The sequence below is a fragment of the Apteryx mantelli genome, chromosome 2, assembly GCF_036417845.1.
Source record: "Apteryx mantelli isolate bAptMan1 chromosome 2, bAptMan1.hap1, whole genome shotgun sequence".
Lineage (NCBI taxonomy): Eukaryota > Metazoa > Chordata > Aves > Apterygiformes > Apterygidae > Apteryx > Apteryx mantelli.
Genome location: NC_089979.1, coordinates 29,643,125 through 29,664,618, shown reverse-complemented (window position 1 = coordinate 29,664,618; position 21,494 = coordinate 29,643,125). Strand labels below are relative to the sequence as shown.

Genomic DNA, 21,494 nt, shown 5'->3' with positions numbered 1-21,494 from the left:
AATGACTCATAACTGCTCCCCTTGTTCACTGTGTTTGTGGGAAAAGCCTGGGAGCACTTTTTCTAGGAGAGTACTCCCAGATGTTAATCCCAGTAGGAAAGAGACACCTTTCCTGTCTTGCACACTTAAGCCCTACTTCTGCTCCTTATGAATTTTGCTTTAGATATTTAAGAGATGTATTATTGCCTCTCCAATAACCCTAGAAGAAGCAGAACTGATGTTTCTCACCTTCTCTTCAGTGGAGTGGGCGATCCCACTACATATCATGTTCTTTGCTGCTGGCCTGATGGCTCTTGTATTTCTCCTGCAGAGCTTTAATGAGTCAGGTGGTGGATGCTCCTTCCCCCCTTTTCTTGTTCCAGTGGTTAGGGCTTCTCCCTGGGCCATGATCATTATGGTTTCATCTCCCTCAAGTAGAGACTGAGATCTTGTTTCATCCTTCCTGAATATGAGCTATTATGGCAATAGATACCTTTCCCTTCCAGCAATGTTTTAAGAAAAAATATGAATGAGCATGCTCAGACATCTGATTTAGGTAGCTATAAGCAGGAAGTAGTTTTGGTTGTGTGTCAGTCTCCCAGTGATGTCTGTCTCTCAGACAGAGAGCAGAGGCAAAAGAAAACTTTGTGTGCAGCGTTCTCTTCAGCACTTCCCTGTGCGTGTGCCTGTTACTGTGAATTCAGGTCAGATGTGCCCAGCTCCCCCATTGTTCCCTGGTGGAACAGAGGTGCCTCTGTCAGCATCCTTGCAGCGTGCGTGCTTAGCCTGGGGCATTGCTGCACTGAGCATCACATAGCCTGTGAAACGTGTTGGATCTGGGCTCAGGTTCCTAGCTCATGGTTGTGGTTCCAGCTAGCTGACAAGGCTCGTTAAGCAAAGGGGTATTTAGTGTTGCAAGCTGTGAAGACTTTTGTGGCTTGAGCTCTAAGTTATTCTCCATTCATCATTCAGGGACAGCTTTGGCAGAGGAAGGAATTGAACTGGGTTGCTGGCTCTGGCTGTAACTGGTGGAATTAAAAATTCTGAAAGTCTTTGAAATACTCTTTAGGGGCCAGGGATTAATAACACAGCTGCCATTAACTGGGAGTGATGTTTCTGTGCCACAACAGAGACACCAGCTACTCAAATACTCAATTATTCTATCAGTGTTTTCCAGATCTTTGGGCACCTCTCCTTGTTCTCTTTTCTGTCTCTGACTCCCTCCACTTTCGCATTTTTCAGAGTAAACTCCTTGTACTCAGTTCTGTTTTGGGGCAGGGACTATGTCCTAATGTAGATATGTTGAAACATCCTGAATTTCCTCATCCTACACCTGAAACAACAAGGAGGTTGAACCAAAACCCAAGACATTTCTGAGGTTTCTGTGTGTACATCATAGAAGGCAAATCTTGTGTGGAAAGAGACCTGGATCTTTTATGGTTCCTTTTGGTGACACTGATTGTTTTCTCTTGCTGTTTCAGGCTTTATTTAAAAGGTCACAGTGGAACTGCTGGAAAACAGAGTAGCCTTATCTTACATGGTGCTGAATTCAGTACTAAAGATGCTGACAACGACAACTGCATGTGTAAATGTGCACTCATGCTAACTGGAGGTGAGTACAGCTCTGAAAATATGTGGTACGTTGGCAGGAATCTTTTCTGTTTTCCTAAAGCAACTATGGGTGAAGTGGCACTCATGATGTGCAAGTACTGTGTGAAAGTGCCTCTTATTATTATTACTCCTACTCTTTTTTTTTTTTTTTCATGTATATTGTGGTAGTCCAGTACTCCAAGATTCCGATCAGCAGGGAAGGGATGATTCATAGATGCAGTCAGTATACTTCTGCACTGAAGCTGTTGCAAATCAATTCAAACAAACTGACAATGTCAAGAGGGAAAGAATAAGTCAGTGTTATTGTTGAAGCAAGAAAGGCAAAGAAGAGAGAAGAAACTAAGAGATTAAGGAGGGGGAAAAAACCTTATTAGAAGTGAGAGAGAAATCAGCTGGAAAAAGAAGAAGGTGGGAAAATAGACAATAAAAGGTAAAGATTAAAAGCAATACCAAAATTCTGAGGCCTGTCAGAACCTGATTTTGTATGGCTTTATCATTTCACCTAGGAGGATTATGCTATTATTGAAATCATTACAATGATTTAGCTATCTGTCTTCTACAACGTAATAAAATAGCTAATAAATGTAATAAACTTAGCTAATGTAATGGCTAATTCTCTCACCTATGAAAGACTAGAATTGCAACCCCCCTGTTCAAATTGTGACACTTAGCTATTCTGGAACATTTAAAACAATATCCTTTCTGAGCAGAGATGAATTGCAGAAGAAAAGAGAGGGGAGTCAGCAGAGATGGAGAACAGAGAAGTAAGTTATACTGGGACAGTTTAAAGCACAAAATCAAGCTGGCTGCCAGCAAGTGAAGTGTATGTGACTGATATTTGTTGCCCCCACTGTGAAGGAGGAATATCTAAGAGCATCTCTCCATACAGACACCTAAACCTCTACCTCTTCTCTTAGAAATGGTGCTTATACTGAGTTCCCAACTGGGCAACTTCATTTCCATCTCTATAGCACACCACATTAAACCAAAAATACTTGCACTGTAATTCTTTGGTTCACAGACTGAATGAGCAAGAAAGGCCCTTTTCTTCTCATCTGATCTTGTCAGAATCTCCCACAGTGATTTCTAACTTTCCTGGAAAAAATCCTACAGCATATAAATTATTCAGTATTTTGGATCAGACTGTTAAGCTGATATTACTTGTGGTTACTGGCACTCTGGCTGGATCCACTCAGGCCACATTCAGGCGTGTATGAGTCTCTAAGGCTATCATCTGCTGACAGAAGATGGGTTCCCATCACAGGGAATTTGTATCAAATGCCCAACCTATATTCTCATTCTCCTTTTGCTGATTGAAAATTATTCAGTTGGGAAGAGTGTTTAAGGAGTCAATTTCTAAAACTGTTCTTACTTCCTCTAATGATATCTTATTAAAAGTCAACACGGAAAACTTCTTCCAGCAGACAGGTCATCAGAAAATACCTTCCCATTCCTGTAACAAAAGAAGTAAACTAGGTAGTTCTGGATCAGATAATGGATCAGAAATAACAGTTGATTTTAACTAAAATTAGGGACTTTTCCCATTAAAGACAATGCTAAATTAGTATGTGTTACTTCCCAGGCAGGTCAGAGTCTAGCAAGAGGAACTCCTAAATGTGAGTTGCCTCTGTGTTGACATGCAGAATCATTCATGAGCTGCCTGGAAACACCTCTACTCCCAGACAGCTAATTCTGGGAGCAGGAGGGTTTTGTTTATTTGCCTGTCCTGACTTGCATGGCAGGTCAATTGCCCTGCTAAGGTCAGCCTGCTGTTGAACAACCATTCCACAAGGTTCACATATATTTTGCTGCAGCCGCCCTGTAAATCAACAGGAAAATCACATTTTGGAATATACTGGTAACCAATGAAGGGAATAAGGAGGAAAGGGCTGAATTACCAAAGGGTGAGCAAATCAGGAATAGAACAAATCACAGGAGATACAATTAGTCTTTGGGGATGGGTGATTGAAGCAGCTGTTCAATACTGAGTAATTTATTGTTCTTCAAAAAGAGAAAGACCTTAATCATGCAAACTCTTTAAAAAATGCAGATAGGTCTCCCTGCTAGAGTTCTCCTCAAACACTCCACTGTACTTTGCTCCATGAAGCAGACTTTCTAATTCCTTGAGAAGTATCAGAAATTTAATTAAATGCCAAAACATTTATTCAGTAAGTAGATTTCACTTTTGTGTCACAGAAGAAGATTGATCAAGAAAAGTGGCAGTGATAACAGGTTCTGGAAAACCCCTCTTCTTTTCCAAAAGATATGTACTTAACTGTACAGACTGTCATCAGACTGCCTGTTAGTTTTGGCAGCATCACAGACAGCATTTTAATGAAGAATGATATGAAATCTACATGCAGGTTTCTAGCTATCTTGACAGTTTGGGTGATCCTCTTATCTCTATGAGGTGAACTGAATATATTTATGTCAGGAATAAAGGCTGAGATAAACTGAAGCACAAGACTGTGATATGGTTATAGTCAAGGCTGAAAATAAAAATGTAAGGAAAACACACATTTCTCTCCATGATCTTATTAGCTGTCACTTTTTTTTGTCTATATCAAAACTATTATTTTTTCACCCCCTCCTTTCTCTCCTCCTTCTTCCCCAGAGTAATATATATATATAGTTAATATATAAGATATATACAATATATATTTTATTCTGTGTGAGAATATTTATAGTAGCATAAACAGAACAGTTTTTTTTCATGATTCTTGTTCTTCTAAGAGCCATGCTATGTTACTTGACTCTGTCTTAACACTGGTTCCAGGGAGTGGCTTTCAAAAGTACATGCATGAGCTGGGTTCTTAGCCCCTGTTAACTTTATATGATAGTTGAATGCTTTAACAGCCTTTTGTGCCTTGGAAAACTTCATTTCAGTGACCTTGGTTTACTCTAAAGGAAGACAAAACACATTTATTCAAATAATTTCTTCATTTACATGTAACATTTGTCAAAATAGTATCTTTTTTTATATTGTGAAAATAGCTGTCAGACACTGGTGCAATATCTCAGGCCAGTCAACTGAACAAAGGTTGTAACACTATATCATTTCAAACATATTCTAGAAAAGTGCTCCAGTGAGCTACATACACTTTTTTTTGCAAAACAGTACAGAAAATGTAACAAATTGTCATCAGAAAGAAGCACCAAGTAGGAGATATTCAAGGCCCTTCAGACAGACTTCCAATAGAAGAGCACTTCAAGTCTCTGGAGCAGATCCTTGGGCAGAAGACCAAGTTAGAGCATGCTGCAAAGATACCACCTGTCAGCTGAGCTCCAGTAGTTTTTTGTGCAATCGTCTACAGTCACTGCAAAGTGATTCATTGTAACTTGGCCACAATGAAAGACTCCTAAGGTAATTTGCTTTGTTTTGTATTTGCCACAGGTTAGGATGTTTACATGGGCGGTTACCTTGCCTCAGGTGATATGTGGGAACTTTGCAAAACTTCTGATCCCTGAAATAGCTCAACAAAGTGACAGAGAGACTTCCTAGACGTCTAGCTAGGGTTGAAACAGCATAGAATTACTGAAATAAGTTTTTTTTGTTTGATTCAAGCAGTCATATTGGATCACAGCAGAATTCTATCCAGCTGCAGTTTCCTGTCTCTGACAGTGGTCAATAGCAGATGCCTAGGGATGAGTGTAAGAACTATGCAAAATTATGACATTCCTAGAGGATCCTCCCTGGCTCAGTCATTTGCATCTCAGGAGCTTCCTGAGCCAGAGAAGGTTTCCATGTATTTAGTAAGCCTCAATGCATTTCTCTTCCATTAAGTTAGAGACTTCTCAATGACAATCCTAAACAGTGGAGCACATGTTGCCTGTTGTTTCATTGCTTCTTTCTCAAAGCGGTGAATTTTATGAATGTCTGTCAAGAGCAGTATGAGGATTCTTGCCCTGAGTTAGAGGGAAGTTCCTGGCTGAATATAGAAGTCTGTCCATACATTATCTAATCAGAAAGAAGACAGTTCCTCTTATATCTTGTTTGAAACAAAAAATTTGAAAGTAGCAACCTCAATGCACTTAGAAGAAACCAACCTGAACCCCTGGATATATGTCCACTTGTGCATGGAAGTACCAGTTTTTAGATTTTATGCATTTTGTAGCTTTCATAAAGATCTTATATATAAACCACCACTCATGGAGTATCATTTATATTGCCTATCATTTTGTAGGCAGAAAAATATAACCACCATGTAGATAAGAAGTAATTGGTATATGATTAGATTTATCATAGAAGTATTAGAAATATTTCATTAGACACATGATTACTAAGCATTTTAACAAAATCATCACTATGATGATTATATGATTAAGCCATGTTTATAAGGCTTAAGTATGGACAATAGTAATAAAGTATTAGGAGAACACTAAGCCATGACTGATTTAACAATCAGTCTATTAATACATTTAGAAGAGTCAGATCATGGTCACCAGTGTGCAAGTTCCATGTTATTTTTACCACTTGATTTATTATTTTTTTAGAAAGGACTATGTTATCCAGTTGATATGGAAAGCTAATGCCTTCTCATTTTATATCCTGACAGCTAAATTCTGATTTAATCTTCAGAATATAAACTGCTAAGTGATAGTCTGGTCAATCCAATACTTGAATGAGTCACAGAAAATAGGCCTCGAAAAGATCTGCAGAGGTAATTTAGTCCCTCTCTGGTAGAAGTTCTTCTCTACCTATTTATTCCTGTCTTTCTTTCATTTTAAGGATTTCTAATGATAGAGTTCTTCAGTTTCTCAGTACAATCTATTACAAGCTAAGCTACACTTAGTATAGGAAAGCTTTCCTTGATATCTAAACTAAATCTACCAAGTTTGTTCCATCTCGTCTATCCTCCATTATTGGAAAGAATAGATCATTCGCTGAATTCCTTTGAAAATCTGCTCTTTTCAGCAGTTTTTTATAAATTTGAGACTATTGGCATGACCCCTTCTGTCTTTTGATTTCTGGACTAAGCAACCCTAAATCCTTCCTCTTACTTTTGCTCTTCTGGACTCTGTCCAGTTGCTCCACATATCACTTGAGGTGTCATCCAAAACTGGACCCAGTCTTCTAGCTGAGAAATTATCAGTGCAGAGCCAAGTAGAGCCTAAGTATTGCCAGCTAACTGCTTTAAAGTACATAATGTCAGAAACGTTTGTATCTTTCATAAAAGAAATTGCTACAAATGATGAAAAGACTATTTCAATATTTTTGTGGTAGAAATTGTTCTTATTTAACTGCTTTGCTGCCAAATACATTAAACTTTATGAACAAACCCAGAGGGCTAGAAATAGATACTGACTTTGTATAAGATCCATTTATTCCATAAAGCTGTACAAATCTACTGCTCAAACATACTTTGGGTCTTATTGAGCAGATCATATTGATCTTTTTGTATCTGGAGGCAATCAGAGAACTCAGGAGGCAGAAGAGAGACAGTTGTGTAAAGAAAGGGTCTATCACCAACGGCACATAGTTTAGACAGCTTTTCCCTTAGTTTGTGAAAGGCAACTAAGAGCCTCTCATCAGAGCCAGGAGAGGTAAACCCTTAATGCACTCTAGATTTACAGTGATGAGCACCAGGTTACTAACAAAAAAAATTACTTATAGTTTGAAATGAGGCTCAACCTTCAAATGTTTGCCTATATACATGTACTAGGCCTGAATTTATATAACGTACAAAAAATGGAAAGTTGTTAGCTTTGGCATACAAAAGCCTTTTCTATGTTGTTTTTGACAATGAAGTGTCTCCCATATAAAATTACACTTCTGACTCTAGAAAACTATTATAAAAGATAGCCAGTTTTTTCTTGTAATACCAGTACTTATTGGTTGCTTTTTTTTACAAGAATTTGTAGAAATGGTCTCACTACACATTCATATTCAGCCAAAGACATAGAAAAAGCAGTTCTGTGGAGATGAACTGTCTGGTTATAGGTGGCTGAAGGTGACTGAAGTATTCAAAATGCACTTATCTAATGAAAAGAGCTGGCATCAATTTAATAGCTTTTCAGGGGTAATAGCAACAGTAATTAAAGAGCAAAACATAGGAGTCCACACAGCGTGAGTGTGTTTTTATGGCTTCAGAAGACCAGCTGTCTATAGTGGGGATTCATGTTTATTTGTATAGCTGAAACTTTCAAACAACTTAGCAATGCATTATCTAAATTATTTTTTGTTTGGACAGTACGTTTTATGACCAAAGTATTTTTATTACAAACAGAAATGGTAGCACTGCTTGTGGTATACAAACAAATTATTAGAGGTGAGCTAACCTCAAAAGATCGTAAGGCTCCCTCAGTTCAAATAAGCAACTAACAACTTGATCACAGAAACTTAAAGAAACTACCTGTGTTTCTGAGTAAAAACTCTCTTAACCTTCTCATGAAAGCCTCCTCTTTATTGCCTCACTAGACACTTTCAAAACTTGCTTCTACTGTTATTTCTCCTAATGTCTATTCTTCATGATTCAAAGTTCCCATGGAAATCATTGCCAAAAGTTGTGACTGAGGCTAAAAGCTTACTGTTATTCAGAGAGAATTTGATGCTTATGTGGGAAAGCCAATACCTTGTAGTAAAAAACAAGTAAGATTCTTCAAGGGAAGAAAATCCCGTGAGCTTCAGGGAATAAGCCAGCCTTTAGCTATGGGGAGCCCTTCCTCTGGTCAGACTGGCCCACAGATCTGGAGTTTCTTTATCTGGTGTTTCTGGTGCTGACCTCTGTTGCAGGTATTCTCTGCTGCAGGAGACCTCGGTCCTACGTTTCCCCATTTCCTCACAGCTACCCAGAAAGTCACTGTTTCTATTCCTCTTTTCCCTAAACATACAAGGAGTCTTAAAAATCCTGTTTGTGAAAAAACGTTTCCTTTGCATCCATTCAAAGATGTTGACTTTGGTGTTGAGAATGCAGCAGGCAGTCTTGTGATGATCTGAGGCCCTTTGGGTGAATGAACAGCTTTTAGAGGATTGCAGCGGGGGATGGAGAAAAAAATCACATTAAAAAAAGAAAGAAAAAAGAGGGCAAGTAAACCCAAAGTTATAATGTAATAATAGAAAACATCTTTAAAAAATCATGCATTCTTGCTAACAAGAAATATATAGTATATTAAAAGATGCTCAATAAAACATATTTTAAAAGAAGGAATATTTGATGAGAGTTTTGAGTAGTTCCTCACAAAAGATTAAAAAAAATTTGATGTCATTTTTTGACTTCTACCACTTTTGACATAGATTTTATAGGGCACTGCTGAAAACATTCTCCCCAAAAAGCCCCATTACACATCTATTGCTGTTCCTTTAAGATGAAATGGTAACTAGTGCAGCTTGCCATGTCTTTGTCCCGACACCGTAAACAGAACCCAGCTGCATCTCTGTTCCAGCTTTGAAAAATGAGGATTAGATTTTCTCTGTTTGACTTTGTCTGAGGTTTCTACAAGATTTTACTTTGGTTACAGTAAAACATCAGCTGTACAGCTTTCTCTTTCTTTGGTTATTACCCCCTTAGGTATAACATTGTAATCAAAGAGAGGTCAATTGTATCAGTATAGAAGTTTGCCAGAATATATCTGGCATAAATCCTTCACTCAAGAGTTCATTATGAAGTGTTACTTCTGAAAAAAGCCCACTAAGTATTATCCAAAATCTAAGAAATTACCTTACAAGACAAAAACCATAAATTACATAGGCCTGAATTCAAAGAACAGAGTAAGCACTGAATCTGTATGCTAATCACTGTTAAAGGCAGATCAAGAAGTTTAAAATACCCTCACAGTATGGATTCATTATAGATAAAGCTGACCACTGAATCTGATGAAATTGGAGGGTTCATCAAGGCAGCGCACACTATTCAAGAGAAGCCTCTCACAGTTTAATTCCATTTCCACAGGTCAGCTTGGGAAACACTGAAAACTAAAATTCTTCATTTCAGTCCATTGAAGCCTACAGAGTTCAGTAGCCACTTGCTGTAGGAATGTTATTTGTGATGGTGCTTGAAAAAGGTTTGCAGGGGATCCTGTGCAGGTTATGGTGCTGTGACATGCAGTCTGAAATCACTCTTTTAAAGAAAGTGGGAATTAGCTGCAAAAAGAAAAAGCCACGATCTGATCTTTATAACTTTATTTCCCTTCAGTTACGAAAGCATTGAGACAGTGTTCAGTACAACTGTATTAGACAGAAAGATTCATAAGAGCTGCAATAAAGGTTCCCAAAGCCTGTATCTCTTACAAGGAAGAAAAAACTGCAGAAATCTTTCTGACAAATAGAACCTCTAGCCACCAAGGCTCATGTATTTTTGGCATTGGGAAATATTAGCATTTTTCAGTCCGGGGATTCATTCCACCTTCCTCAGTCTGAACTAAGCACTTTCTGTTATGTTACGTAGATATCCTGTAAGGTCTTGCAGAGTAAAATTCTATTCTCATCAGGATACACCGCAACACTCCCACTGACTTCAGCGGAGTCAGCATGTCACCCAGTTCATCTTTGTCAGTTTATGTTCTGTAATCCCATGGTTGCCAAATTTCACGTTATTTGGAATTGTCTTTAAAACTGTAACTCTCATGACAATCTAAAATTCACCTTAAGAAAAAGTTTCAAGCCTTTTTTTTTTTTCCTATAACTTCATGACTTTAGGAGGCCTGAGAGCATATTCATACTACAAAAGTGTCCAAACAGAACCCAAGACTCTGCCATTCTGACTAATACATAGTTTGAGTGGGAATTGCTGAGCATACATAGAGCCTACATCATAGTTAACCACTTAAGCGTCCCTTTATTATTGGAGATCTTGGGGATGCAATCAAGAGAGTTTATTGATTAATCTCATCCTAAAGCAGTTATCCAAAATAGATCTGAGGAATCACACTGTCTTCTTCTCCACTGGCTTCATTTTCTTCATTGGTTAAAAAGAGAATGTAGGGTGATTTACATATCTTCACTGCAGAAGTCTAAAGTAAGGTGAGATGACTTTTTTAAAGTACAGTTTGCAACCACAGCTGTGCTTATAGCAAGTCTGAATTTTCTTCATTCAGTCATACAAGCAGTAGCAAAACCTCTGTCATTGTTGGTAATATCCACAAGTACTTGATAAATATTTCTGGTTTTTTTTTTCCAGTGCTATATTAACAGAGAACTCACAAAAGGTGAGGGTATGGCTCTACATGCATTTTCTTTGACAGAAAACTTGGGTTGGAAAGTTCCTGAGCTGTTGCACTTTTCTTTATCCTAACTTCTCAGTTTACTGATCCTCCAGTCATGCCAACACAACTGTTCATGGAGTCATGCTGTAAACCAGATCACTGGTTTGCCCTCAAAAAGCACTTTTTTTTCTTAATCTGTGTCACCCCACTTTTCAGAATAGTCTTATAACGCAGCTGGGGAAGCAGTGAACCAGACACACAAACAGCTGGGGAAGAAATTTCTTGCCCTGTCTTTCCAATAGAATGAGGTATATGTGAGACTCCACCTGAAGTCAAAGGTTTGATGAATAGGTAGCTGCTTCTTGCTGGGAAAAAGTGGGTGGGGTGAGGGGGCAAAAAAGACAATTACCAACCTTTTAAGCCTACCTTCAATACCAGTCAGTAAAATTTTTAATGTTAATCTTTTTCTTTTATTTTTTAATTAATTTTTACATTTTCATAGCCCATGATAGCAGCATTACTAGTAATTTTCTGCTGCCTTTTGACATGTAAATAATTTGCCTACAGACACTTAATCTTTTTAAACCTTGGGTGGGCATTTGCCAATTCTCTAAGTGGCAGGTGAGAATTTGCACATATGCTGTGCAGAGAAGTGAACAAATCCCAAATGGATCTGAGATGCTGGCACATTTCAAGGCCTAGATTAGGAGGGTCAAGATGGAACCTAGGTTTTCACACTGAAAATGGTAAGAAGGTTAAGGACTGAATGTTAATGTCCTGGGCCAAACTGCGCATGCAATGAATACATCCTCTGGTCCTTGGATGAAGCTGGCAAAACTGTCATATAAACACATGCACTCACCGGCACCTATCTAAACCATCTAGCTGTGCACATAGGTATTCTACCTAACCATTAGTGTCCCGCAGTGTTGTCCTTGTCTTCTCCACTTCTCCACTCCTTTGCTGAACCTTGTTCATAAATTTATTGGAAGTCTTAAAGACAGACTATTTCCTTGCACACCATTCTGAATACTACTCTAATCTAATACTGTAATGCCTATAACAGCTCAGCACAACTGTAATTACTGTAACAGCTCAGCACAACCATATTCACAACCTATGCTTGCTAAGAATGTCTAATCTGAGAGCAAAAACAATCTGAGCAATTGAACAATCACAGTTAAAGAAACAGAAAAATGCCAACAAATAATTTTAAATCATGCTTATGCTTTAAAAAACCAAAGTGAAATTATACAAATGCATTATGAATGATAGCCTTTTTATGATATGTTTACATGAGCTGGGTGAACTGTAAAATACTACATAAACATGCAAAATAGTATATTTATCTTTATTGTTCCTTTTCTTGCTTCACATACTGTGTATACAAACAGTAGGACTTAAATACTTTTCCAAATCTGGAAATATATCTGCATATTCTCCAGCACAGCTAGCCACAGAATGGCACAGAAAAGCAAAAAAGGAAAATATGAAAGCAAACCCGTGCCACACCAGGAGTATTTATGAGCCTATGAATACCATTAAGCTGCTAATCGGCTAAATCTGAAAAGCAAAATGAAAATGCCTAGTTCACTTGCAGTTTAATTGTTTGCTCTTAATTGTTTCAGGCTGGTGGTTTGATGCCTGTGGCCCCTCCAACCTGAACGGTATGTTCTACACGGCTGGGCAGAACCATGGAAAGCTGAACGGCATCAAGTGGCACTACTTCAAAGGCCCCAGTTATTCCTTGCGGTCCACAACCATGATGATTCGGCCCTTAGACTTTTAAATGCATCCAGCAGTAGCTACAAGAACGAAACACAAGGCGACTGCCCTCTGAAGAACTTCTATAATAATCTGAAGGTAAAAGGTGAAGGGCTCCTTGAAAGCAACAAGTAGGACAGATGCAACGTTGCTTCATTATCACTTCATAGTGTGCAAAAGCTCCCCACCAGTCCCCCTGTGTCTTGGTGACAAGGGGAGGCTTGATTTAGAGGAAGGTGGCTACGATGATTTTCCAGAGAAGAACAACTGGAAATCTTTGTGATCTGTTTTTTCTGACTGAATCTAGTGCTTATCAGTGGATCTCTTTTCTTTTTGTGTAAAAGATGCAAAAATATACCAGATTATTCAGCAGCAACAACAGAATTTGAAGAACAGAAGCGCATCAACCACAGTCTACTGAGGAGAAAGTTTTTCAACAGTGAAATGGCATTATACTCACAAAACAGGATTACAGACACACCTGTGTTAAAGCTCAGCTTAAATCTTAAATACCGAAGGTGACCACTCCAGACATTGTGTTCCTTAAATGATCTGCTTTTAAATGGGTGGATGGATTTATTTTAATCCCAGAATCAAATAATCTATGCTAATCTTATTTTTCATTAAATCCGCTGAAGACATGTTTCTCATAAAAAAACTGAGTGAAATGTATGAAGAATGATAAGGGTAATAAACTGAAATTCTTCAGTTGCTCTGTATAGGTAAATTAGATACTTGGCATAATCCCTGAGCTAGGATTTATAGTGTGATAACAAAAGTAGCTGTGTTTCAGGGTTCCCCCCCCCACCACCACTTTTTTCATTAAAGGCAGTCTAAATGTCACATAGGAAAATTGATGGAAGGTTTAAAGAATGTGAAATATTATCCTAAAGAAAATATAGGATTTTGCATGGAATATTTCCATCAAAAGTACATCAGTTCATCAGTTCATCAGTTTTTCTTTCCAGTAAAGCAAACTGTTAGGGTATATAGGAATAGCCTAAATACATATTTTAAGTTGATGGATTCATTTTACAATACCTTTGCATGTGTGCAATTTATCATTAATTATTTTGCTTTTTTATTAAATCTTCATTTCTTCACTATATTATCTCATTTTTGTGAATATCAGACGCATGCCAGTTCTACACAGTGCTTAGGCTACAACTATAAAGATACTCAACACAACTGCATAGAAAATAAAGATTTATGAACTGTAAATAGCATGTTTATATCTTCTTTAATGATCATTTAATTTGTACATGCAGCCCTGACCCTACTGAATACAAATAAATGCGAAAACTCAAAAGGATATAAATATTAAATGAGCTCTGGAAGAGTGCTTACAGGTTTCTACTGTAATAACAAGTAACTGTTATATTAAAAAATGCTGCATATGTGTGAGGCAAGATGCACAATCCAGTTATTAAAAAGGATAAAGTGCCTGTAATAATAAGCAACAAAATAGGTGGGTGGCCCATGAGGTTACAGGGATGACTCTTTCCATTTACAGTCTCATGGTTTAATCATATGAGCAAAGTCCCTTTGGGAAAGTGGCTTGCACTCACTCAGCTTCTGCTTTAGAAAAAAAGGAAAAGCTTGACCCTGCTCCCACTGAAATCAAAAGTAACATTCTCATTGATTAAAATGGGACCAAGATCACGCACAAAATCTGAATGTGGTGGGGTTTCTTGCTTGTCTGTTTGTTGATTTGTTTCGTTCATTAATCTGTTCTTAAAATCAGCAAAGATCTGATTCCATTTTAAAGGATTATGGTATTAGAATAACCGTTTTTTTTCTCTACCAGTTTATTTCTACTAAAAAGAAAAAAAAAAGCTTGTATCTTTTTTAAACATCCTTTCTTAAAGATCACAAAGCACCAGAGGGCTCTCTGTTTTTGTTTCAACTTGATGTTTGTTTGTAAGTGGGAAGATCTTTGTTTTTATGTATTTGTATATATTTTTATATATATTTGAAATAATCCTGCCTAAGGGTTAATTTGTTGTTTTCTGCTGAATAAACTACCAAACTATTTTGTGCTCAGCAGTTTCTTCACAGAGCTGTGTTGTCTCAGTTTCCAGCAATTTTTTGATACAGTCTTCATTTATGTGCAAAAACTGTGGTTTGTGTCTCGAAAGATGTATTTTTTGCAGGTCTGTGAATTAGGAATGCCATTTTTGCAGATCCTATTGCAAAAAGCAAGACACATTAAAAAGCAACACATGATATTCGCTGTTTATTTATCTGGGTTTGAAAAAAATGTGGACTTGGTTTCCTATCCTTTATAATAAAACATTAAAATAAAATGAGGACTCCATGGTTTGCTTTGCTTTGAGCATGCCTCTCTGTGAAAGGCTGACATTTAACAAGCCAACATCTCCCTCTCTAAGAAATTTGGACAATTCCTAGGAAGGGAATCTAGCTAGAGTTTGTCTAGAAATCAGTATGCTAACCTTTCAAATCCATATTTCAGTCTTTTTTTATTCAATTTTCTTGATTAAAATCATGGGCCTATACTTCTCCTTTTAAGTCCAAATGATACAAATCTCTTTCAATCTTTAAAAAAAAAGGTTTCTTGAATTCCACTGGCAAAGATACAAACTGGAGTGTGATGCCTGTTTCTCTTGCCTTCATGACTGGTTGTTTTTTAATCATCCCTTTAACCATGTTGTCTGGCAGTGGCAAATCTCCACTGATCTCACTTCTTTTAGCCAGAAATGCCTCTTGCTCCATTTGCATGGCTTTTAACACTACAGGGATCAGTTTTAACTTCTCTTTGTAGTCATTTTATCCTCGTTTTCTCAGGAACTTTCGCTTAATTTGACTTGTTCATGGCATACGTTCAGACCAACCTGGCTTTTTAAAACAACACAAAAACTATGAGGAAATATAGCCATAAAAGCATGTTTTCCTCTCTAAATTGAACATGTGGTGTGTACTATATGAACAGAAGAGTTACAATTAGTTCTGGATTTGTTTTATATAAAAATTACATATGCTTTGAAAGTTAGTAAAAAAAAAACACTTTAAAAAACAAAAACTGCCTTCAATCTGTCAACGGTAATAGGAAATTCACTGTTTATCCTTCACAGAACAATTTTTTCTTTTATAAAATTTGAATACACAGAAATTTGACAATTCAGGAGATGTGTTTTTCATTGCAGATTGATCCTTATATTTTAATATTTTCTAAGGCTTTTTAAAATGCATTTCTGGAGATGTAATTTAAAAACACACATTTCTAAGTGCTTTAGCATTCAGTAACTCATCTATTAAGTAGGTAAGTCATCTACATTTATAACCATCTGTACAACAGGTTCCTAAGATTTATTTCCTTAAAAAACCCTTCCAGCTATAATAACCTTTTCTCTGAAGAGCTGGAGCTCAAACCACAGCTCTGACAAGCCTCAATCTCATTTGAGATAGGCACAGCACTTGCTTCTCCTGGAAACAACAAAATTGAAACAATAATCACAACAGAGCTCAACTCTCTACTTAGGATCAAGCTTAATTTACAACCAGGTTGTACTGCCAAAAGTTGTGCCAGAAGGCATTCCTACCTACCAGTTTTTACATAAGCCGAATAGCTCAAGGGGGCAGGCAGTAGCCACAGAATGCAGCTGATGCTGCTAGCATTGCCTGAATCTCACTGTGGTGTTCATACACATATAGACGTATGCCTGAAGAATGCTTACCACAATCTGCCTATCAAAATGATTTTTTTCTTTCGAATTTTATTTAGAGGAACCGTAATCACAGTACAACAAAAATCCAGAAGGCACCAAGAATGAAATAAATGACAAGTGCAAAATGCCTGCAGGAAGGGGCAGAGGGGGGTTAAGGGCTAGAGTATGGAAGAAGCAGAAAAAGAGAGAAGACAGGGATATAGAGGCTGTGAAGAAGAGAGGGGAAAGATGGACTGATAGAGTTCAACGGGAAGGGATTAATGGAGAGACATAGCAGCTCTGTATCTTCCTGTGCCACGCCCACGACACAGGCGCTCCCTTCTCCTGCAGGAGTGTCTGAACCCCTCTCTTCCTGGCTCCCCATATGAGATGTTGTTTATTTTGTGTGCTTTTTGGTTGCGTTTTATTTTTAATTCTTGCACATTTTTAAGTCAGAAGCTTCAGGGAGCAATTCAGTAAGGATTTCTGAGAAGACATGCTGCTCATGTTTATGGCAAGATAGTTCCATAACAAAGCCTTCAGAGACAGAGAGGTTCATTTAGAAAAATACTGTTTTGTGTCGAGTGAGTTTCAAAGACTGGTAATGGAATAACACTCATATCCACATAAACCCTACAAAATTAGAGCCCTTATTCTTTCACTGGTTAAATTTTCTATTCTGTGGGGACCAGACCTTATTCTTCATAGTAACAGGCTGTAGAGTTTTCTGAACCAGTGAGCTCCATGAAGGAATAGATGTATACTGTAAATATTAAAAAAAAAAAAAAGTGCTTGTGTATAAAAATACATGAAGACAGAGACACCATCCTTGTGCTTGGGTAAAGAAAGTCATGACCCTCAAAGTGTTAGCATGTATTTTCTTTCTCTTGTTACATTCCTCACCTTACCCTTACTTTAATAGTGTCACCTATGCCTCCTTTTAAACTGCTGGTAGTGCTTGCCTCCTTCTGTCTAAAAGTATTTGCAGGAAGGTAAGTGCCACAGTCAGCTGAAGACCAAAGGCCTGCGGACATTTGTGTTCACAACAGTGCAACATCACTTATGGGGACGGCAAGGTCAGGCCCTTCCAAACCTCTGGGAAGGAACCTTTTCTTGACACTCATTTCCTCTACAAGGATGTGATGGGAGAAACACACAACACACATATGCATGCACGGAATCCCATTATATCTTTCTACACAAACAGAAAACCAATGCTTTTCCAGGATTGTCCTCTAGTATAGGCGCTAATAAGAGCCCAAAGAGAAAGTTACTCATAGGTGCCTTTTTCAGGCCAGTAGGAAACAGAGGAAAAATTTCTGAAGCAAGGAAAAGGAAGATCAGAGATTCTTGATGAGCTGACAGAGGTAAGAAAGAATTAGGGAAGACTGACAAAATGATTGTTACAGGATAATGCAGCTAAGAATGCAAAGGGAGAAGATTAAGAAGCTGAAGGCAAAGCCAGTAAATGGAAGAAGTCACTCTGACAAAAAGAATATGGAGAAATGAAAAAGATGAAAGCATCAGACAAGGAGGAAAATGAAGAAAAATTAGTCAGAAGAGTCTGTAGGAAAATGGATGTAAAAAAAACCCCTGAAATAAAACAGAGGAAAAAAGAGGCAAAATATTTAATTCTAGATAGTTCAAAAAAAAGAAGGAGGAGGGATGGAAAGATATCACAGGATACAGAAATGAAGAAAAAAGAAGGAAAAGGAAAGAAAAACACAGAAATATATACCCTTTATTGTTTGGATTATAATACTGAAGGGTACAATAACATTAAAAAACTCGTAGTAGTATGTGTGATGGCAAAAACCTATATTTTTATGCAATCTAACTTCCCTCAGAGTTCAAATAGGTAAGATTGCTGCCAAATATGTTTAGGTTGCAGTGTGAGATGCAGATTTACCTGTCTGAGAAACATGAATGATAATGTCTATACAGAGGACAGATCTTGCAAAGCTATAGGGTGTCTTTATCTGCCTCTGGGAGTAAAATCTTTCTTTACGATGTATGTAATTATTTCTCTATATTTATTAGAGGAAAATAAATTTAGAGGAATTAATTGTCTTAGAGGAAAATTAATCCAATTAATTCTCCAAAGCCTAAAAGAAACGGTATGGACATTTTATTTTCTGCTTTTATTTAATATTTACAATGTAATGGATATATATTGACATCTGATAAAATATAAAGCAAAACTTAAAAAGCAGTCCCATCTTGGAGGAATTTTTGGTAACATGCTCCCTGAGAACTTTTGTTCATGCTTTTAGCATGACACAAGAATCCATCAGTAGATGAATCAGCTTTGGATAATATTTATTCTTCCACTGAAAGATGTGGATCTCCATCCTTTTGCAGCCCTCTCATGCTTATATTTAGAATCATTGTTTGCTCTCAATGAAACTAAAAATCTCAGACCTGATCTCATTCAGCTGCATTGTTGAAACACTGGTTTATTTTCTTTTGGGTAATGAAGCAGAACTCCTGGATATATATTTTACTTTTGTTCTTTTGAAGCAAACCTTTCATTGAATTCTACTTTTTTTTCATTTAAAGGCTTCTGCTTTGGAGTTCATCTTTCATCCAGCACAGATAATTATTTAATTTCTCTTTGAAAGCTTCGCTCAGTGCTGTTTGTTCTGTTAAACCTTCAGGCGAATTCTTCTCCTGGACTCATGCAGTGGTTCTTGACTACAACCTTCTGCTCTCCCTTTGTGCACAAACCTCCCACTGTGGAGCAAGCATCACACTGCTATTCACCACTACCACCCTTTTTGAAGAGTTTCTTTATTCCCTTCCAGGGAATCTCTCTCCAGTGGAAAAAACTGACTCTTTGGCACAGCTTTGGTCCAGATCTGGGGTCCCAAAAGCCTGCAGCCATGCAGGCTGGCTCACCCTTGCCCATCGCCTGGCAGCTACCCAACTGTTTCTAGTCAAGAGCCACACCAGGGCTAAAGGCACCCTGGTCCAGGCAATGGAGAGAACCTCAGACCCACTCTGGTTGCCTGCTACCCTTTCCTCCTAGAAAAGCTTCCTGTACCAAGAGTGGGGACAAGCATGGCCAAGGAGCCACTGCGATGGTGCTTTCTCATGAAGCAATGCCTCTGCATGCTTTGAGGTCATGTGCAAAATAAGGCAACCACCGTGGAACTAAGATGCTGGCTTTAAGACTACTTGGTCACAAGCCAAAGATCATACAGATGCATATCACTTATTTTTAATAAGTTCAGCCGCATTAGCCAAAAAATATTCCACTATGTTATTCTATTTGTTAGATTAAGAAACTTATGCTACATTTACCACAGGAGAAGACAGCCAGTTTCCTGAACACTTAGGTGGTGGCATATGTATTTTCACTCACAGAAGGCAAATGCATCCACTTGCCTTAAATGTGTTACAAAAGCTTCTGAATTCATTCTAAGTTGTCAAGGTTTTTGGAAAAAATAATATTAAATATAGTGGACTTTGTGCAAAAATAAGTTTATAAGCAAGAAACTTTCTCAGTTCCCAACTGTGCAGAATGAAGAGATAGAAAAATTACCTCTGTGACTATGGCTATAGGTTTATTAAAAGAGATTTAGTCAGGATCCAGCAGTTACTGTTTCTCTTCCATTGAGAGACTTGTGCAAATTCAGATTACATGAAAATCTCCTGTATGTCCTTTCAAGGCACTGCGAACTGCCTGACAGCCCAAAGACCAGATCAGGAAACCTGCCTCAATTTCGTACAACCAAACAGGGATTAAATGATACTTCTGGAATTTAATACATGATGCAGGAGATCAAAGGAGAGTTATAATGCAACTTTAACCTGTTCAGGTTAACATCTTACTTTCTCTGAGTAAATACTCACAGAAAAAAAGTAAATTTCCTTCTATTTTCAAAAAGTATAAAATGAATATATATAGATTCCTTAAATAATCTGTGTATGTGGGGAGAAAGAGATAGAAAATCCATACTATGATAAAGCAAACTATCTTGCCTTCACAGTTCATCCTGAGAGGCAGTGGAGCCCATATTTCTAAAGTTTCTGCTATCTGCTGCCACCTATGGTTCAAAATGAAGCTTTTCCAAAGCTAAAATCATTGCCCGAAGCAACTAAACATAAAATGAAAGACCTGAAAAGAAAAAAAAAGAAACTAAAAGGCCTAATAAAAATGGCTAGGACTTCCAGCATTAATGGTCAAAGTTGAGTCTATATGTGCTTTCAATTTTAAAAGTACTGAACTCCCATTGCTTTCAGTTTAGCTCAAATGGATTAAAAATACATTGGTTTTATAACAGCATGGACCTTCCCTAATGGAAATAATGATATTTACAGAGTAAAATGTTATTCCATAAAACACAGGTGATGGAGAAGGGGCAATCACACAAACCATTTTAAAAGGTCATGTTGTATTTACTAAACTTTAACTAGACCAGATGGACTACACATCAGGAAGCTGCAAAAGAAAAGAAAGCCATACGCTGAGAATGAATTAAATTATATTTAAAAAAATAAAGTAAAATAGTCTTAAAGACAAACACTCAGCAGTTGTAAATGCAATAATTCAGTTTGCTCTTCCAGCTTAGATTTATCCAACTCATGCATAATGCATTATCCTGAAAGTCTTTAATTACTCTTTCACACAGTGGTTTTATTGCATTGTCCCAGAATCACAGTGCAATAAGGTTTTTGACTTATGAGGCATAATTCATTGGAAAATGAAAATATATCTTTATAATTTTATATTTTTAACGCTCAACTAATCATCTCATTTTTGGTGCCTTTTTTTTACTCTGGAACCATAGTTAGCAATAGGAAAAACACTCTGCCTTTTCAAGAGTTCAATAATTCCTTTTTTGTCTTAAGTACACCTGAGTGATATTTGCTGTAAGATAGGGCCCTGTTTCAAATTAATAACTTCAGAGCAGCCAAAACTGCTAATCCTGTTGTCATACATAAGCTATCATCTCATTTCTCTGACCTTTCACTTCCCAGTGTTCGAACCAGAGTCGCACCGAGGTTACAGTTCCCAGGTCACAAGGCCACAGATAACCTTAGATATTAGTAGGACTCCATGTCATTTTCTTACAGAAACCAGAGGTGAATCAATATTTAGAAAGCTGGAGAAACCCAGTTGTTTGTGCCCTTTTGTCCACTTATAGTTTCAAAAGCCATGAACTTAGCAGCTCTGAACAAACAAAAAATGAACACAGATGAGACAAAAGCAGAAGCAATGCAGTTACCTGAAGGTCATAAACACGATGGACTAACACCATTTTGCTCATTACTGCCCTGGGTGTGCTCGGGCTCCACATGCAGGTTTGGACAGTGCCTCTTGTACAGCAG

General features: G+C 37.6%; 1 protein-coding gene across 2 annotated transcripts in view; it reads left to right on the top strand.

Moving 5' to 3' along the window:
- ANGPT1 (angiopoietin 1) overlaps nt 1–14,541 on the top strand; it is a 258,402-nt gene extending 243,861 nt beyond the window's left edge. For both annotated transcript variants that reach the window (XM_067290417.1, XM_067290416.1), the window contains 2 exons: nt 1,461–1,591; nt 12,360–14,541. In XM_067290417.1, the coding sequence (XP_067146518.1) occupies nt 1,461–1,591; nt 12,360–12,520 (292 nt within the window). In that variant the 3' untranslated portion in view covers nt 12,521–14,541. The remainder of the gene's footprint in view (nt 1–1,460; nt 1,592–12,359) is intronic.
- Nucleotides 14,542–21,494: the final 6,953 nt, after the last annotated feature.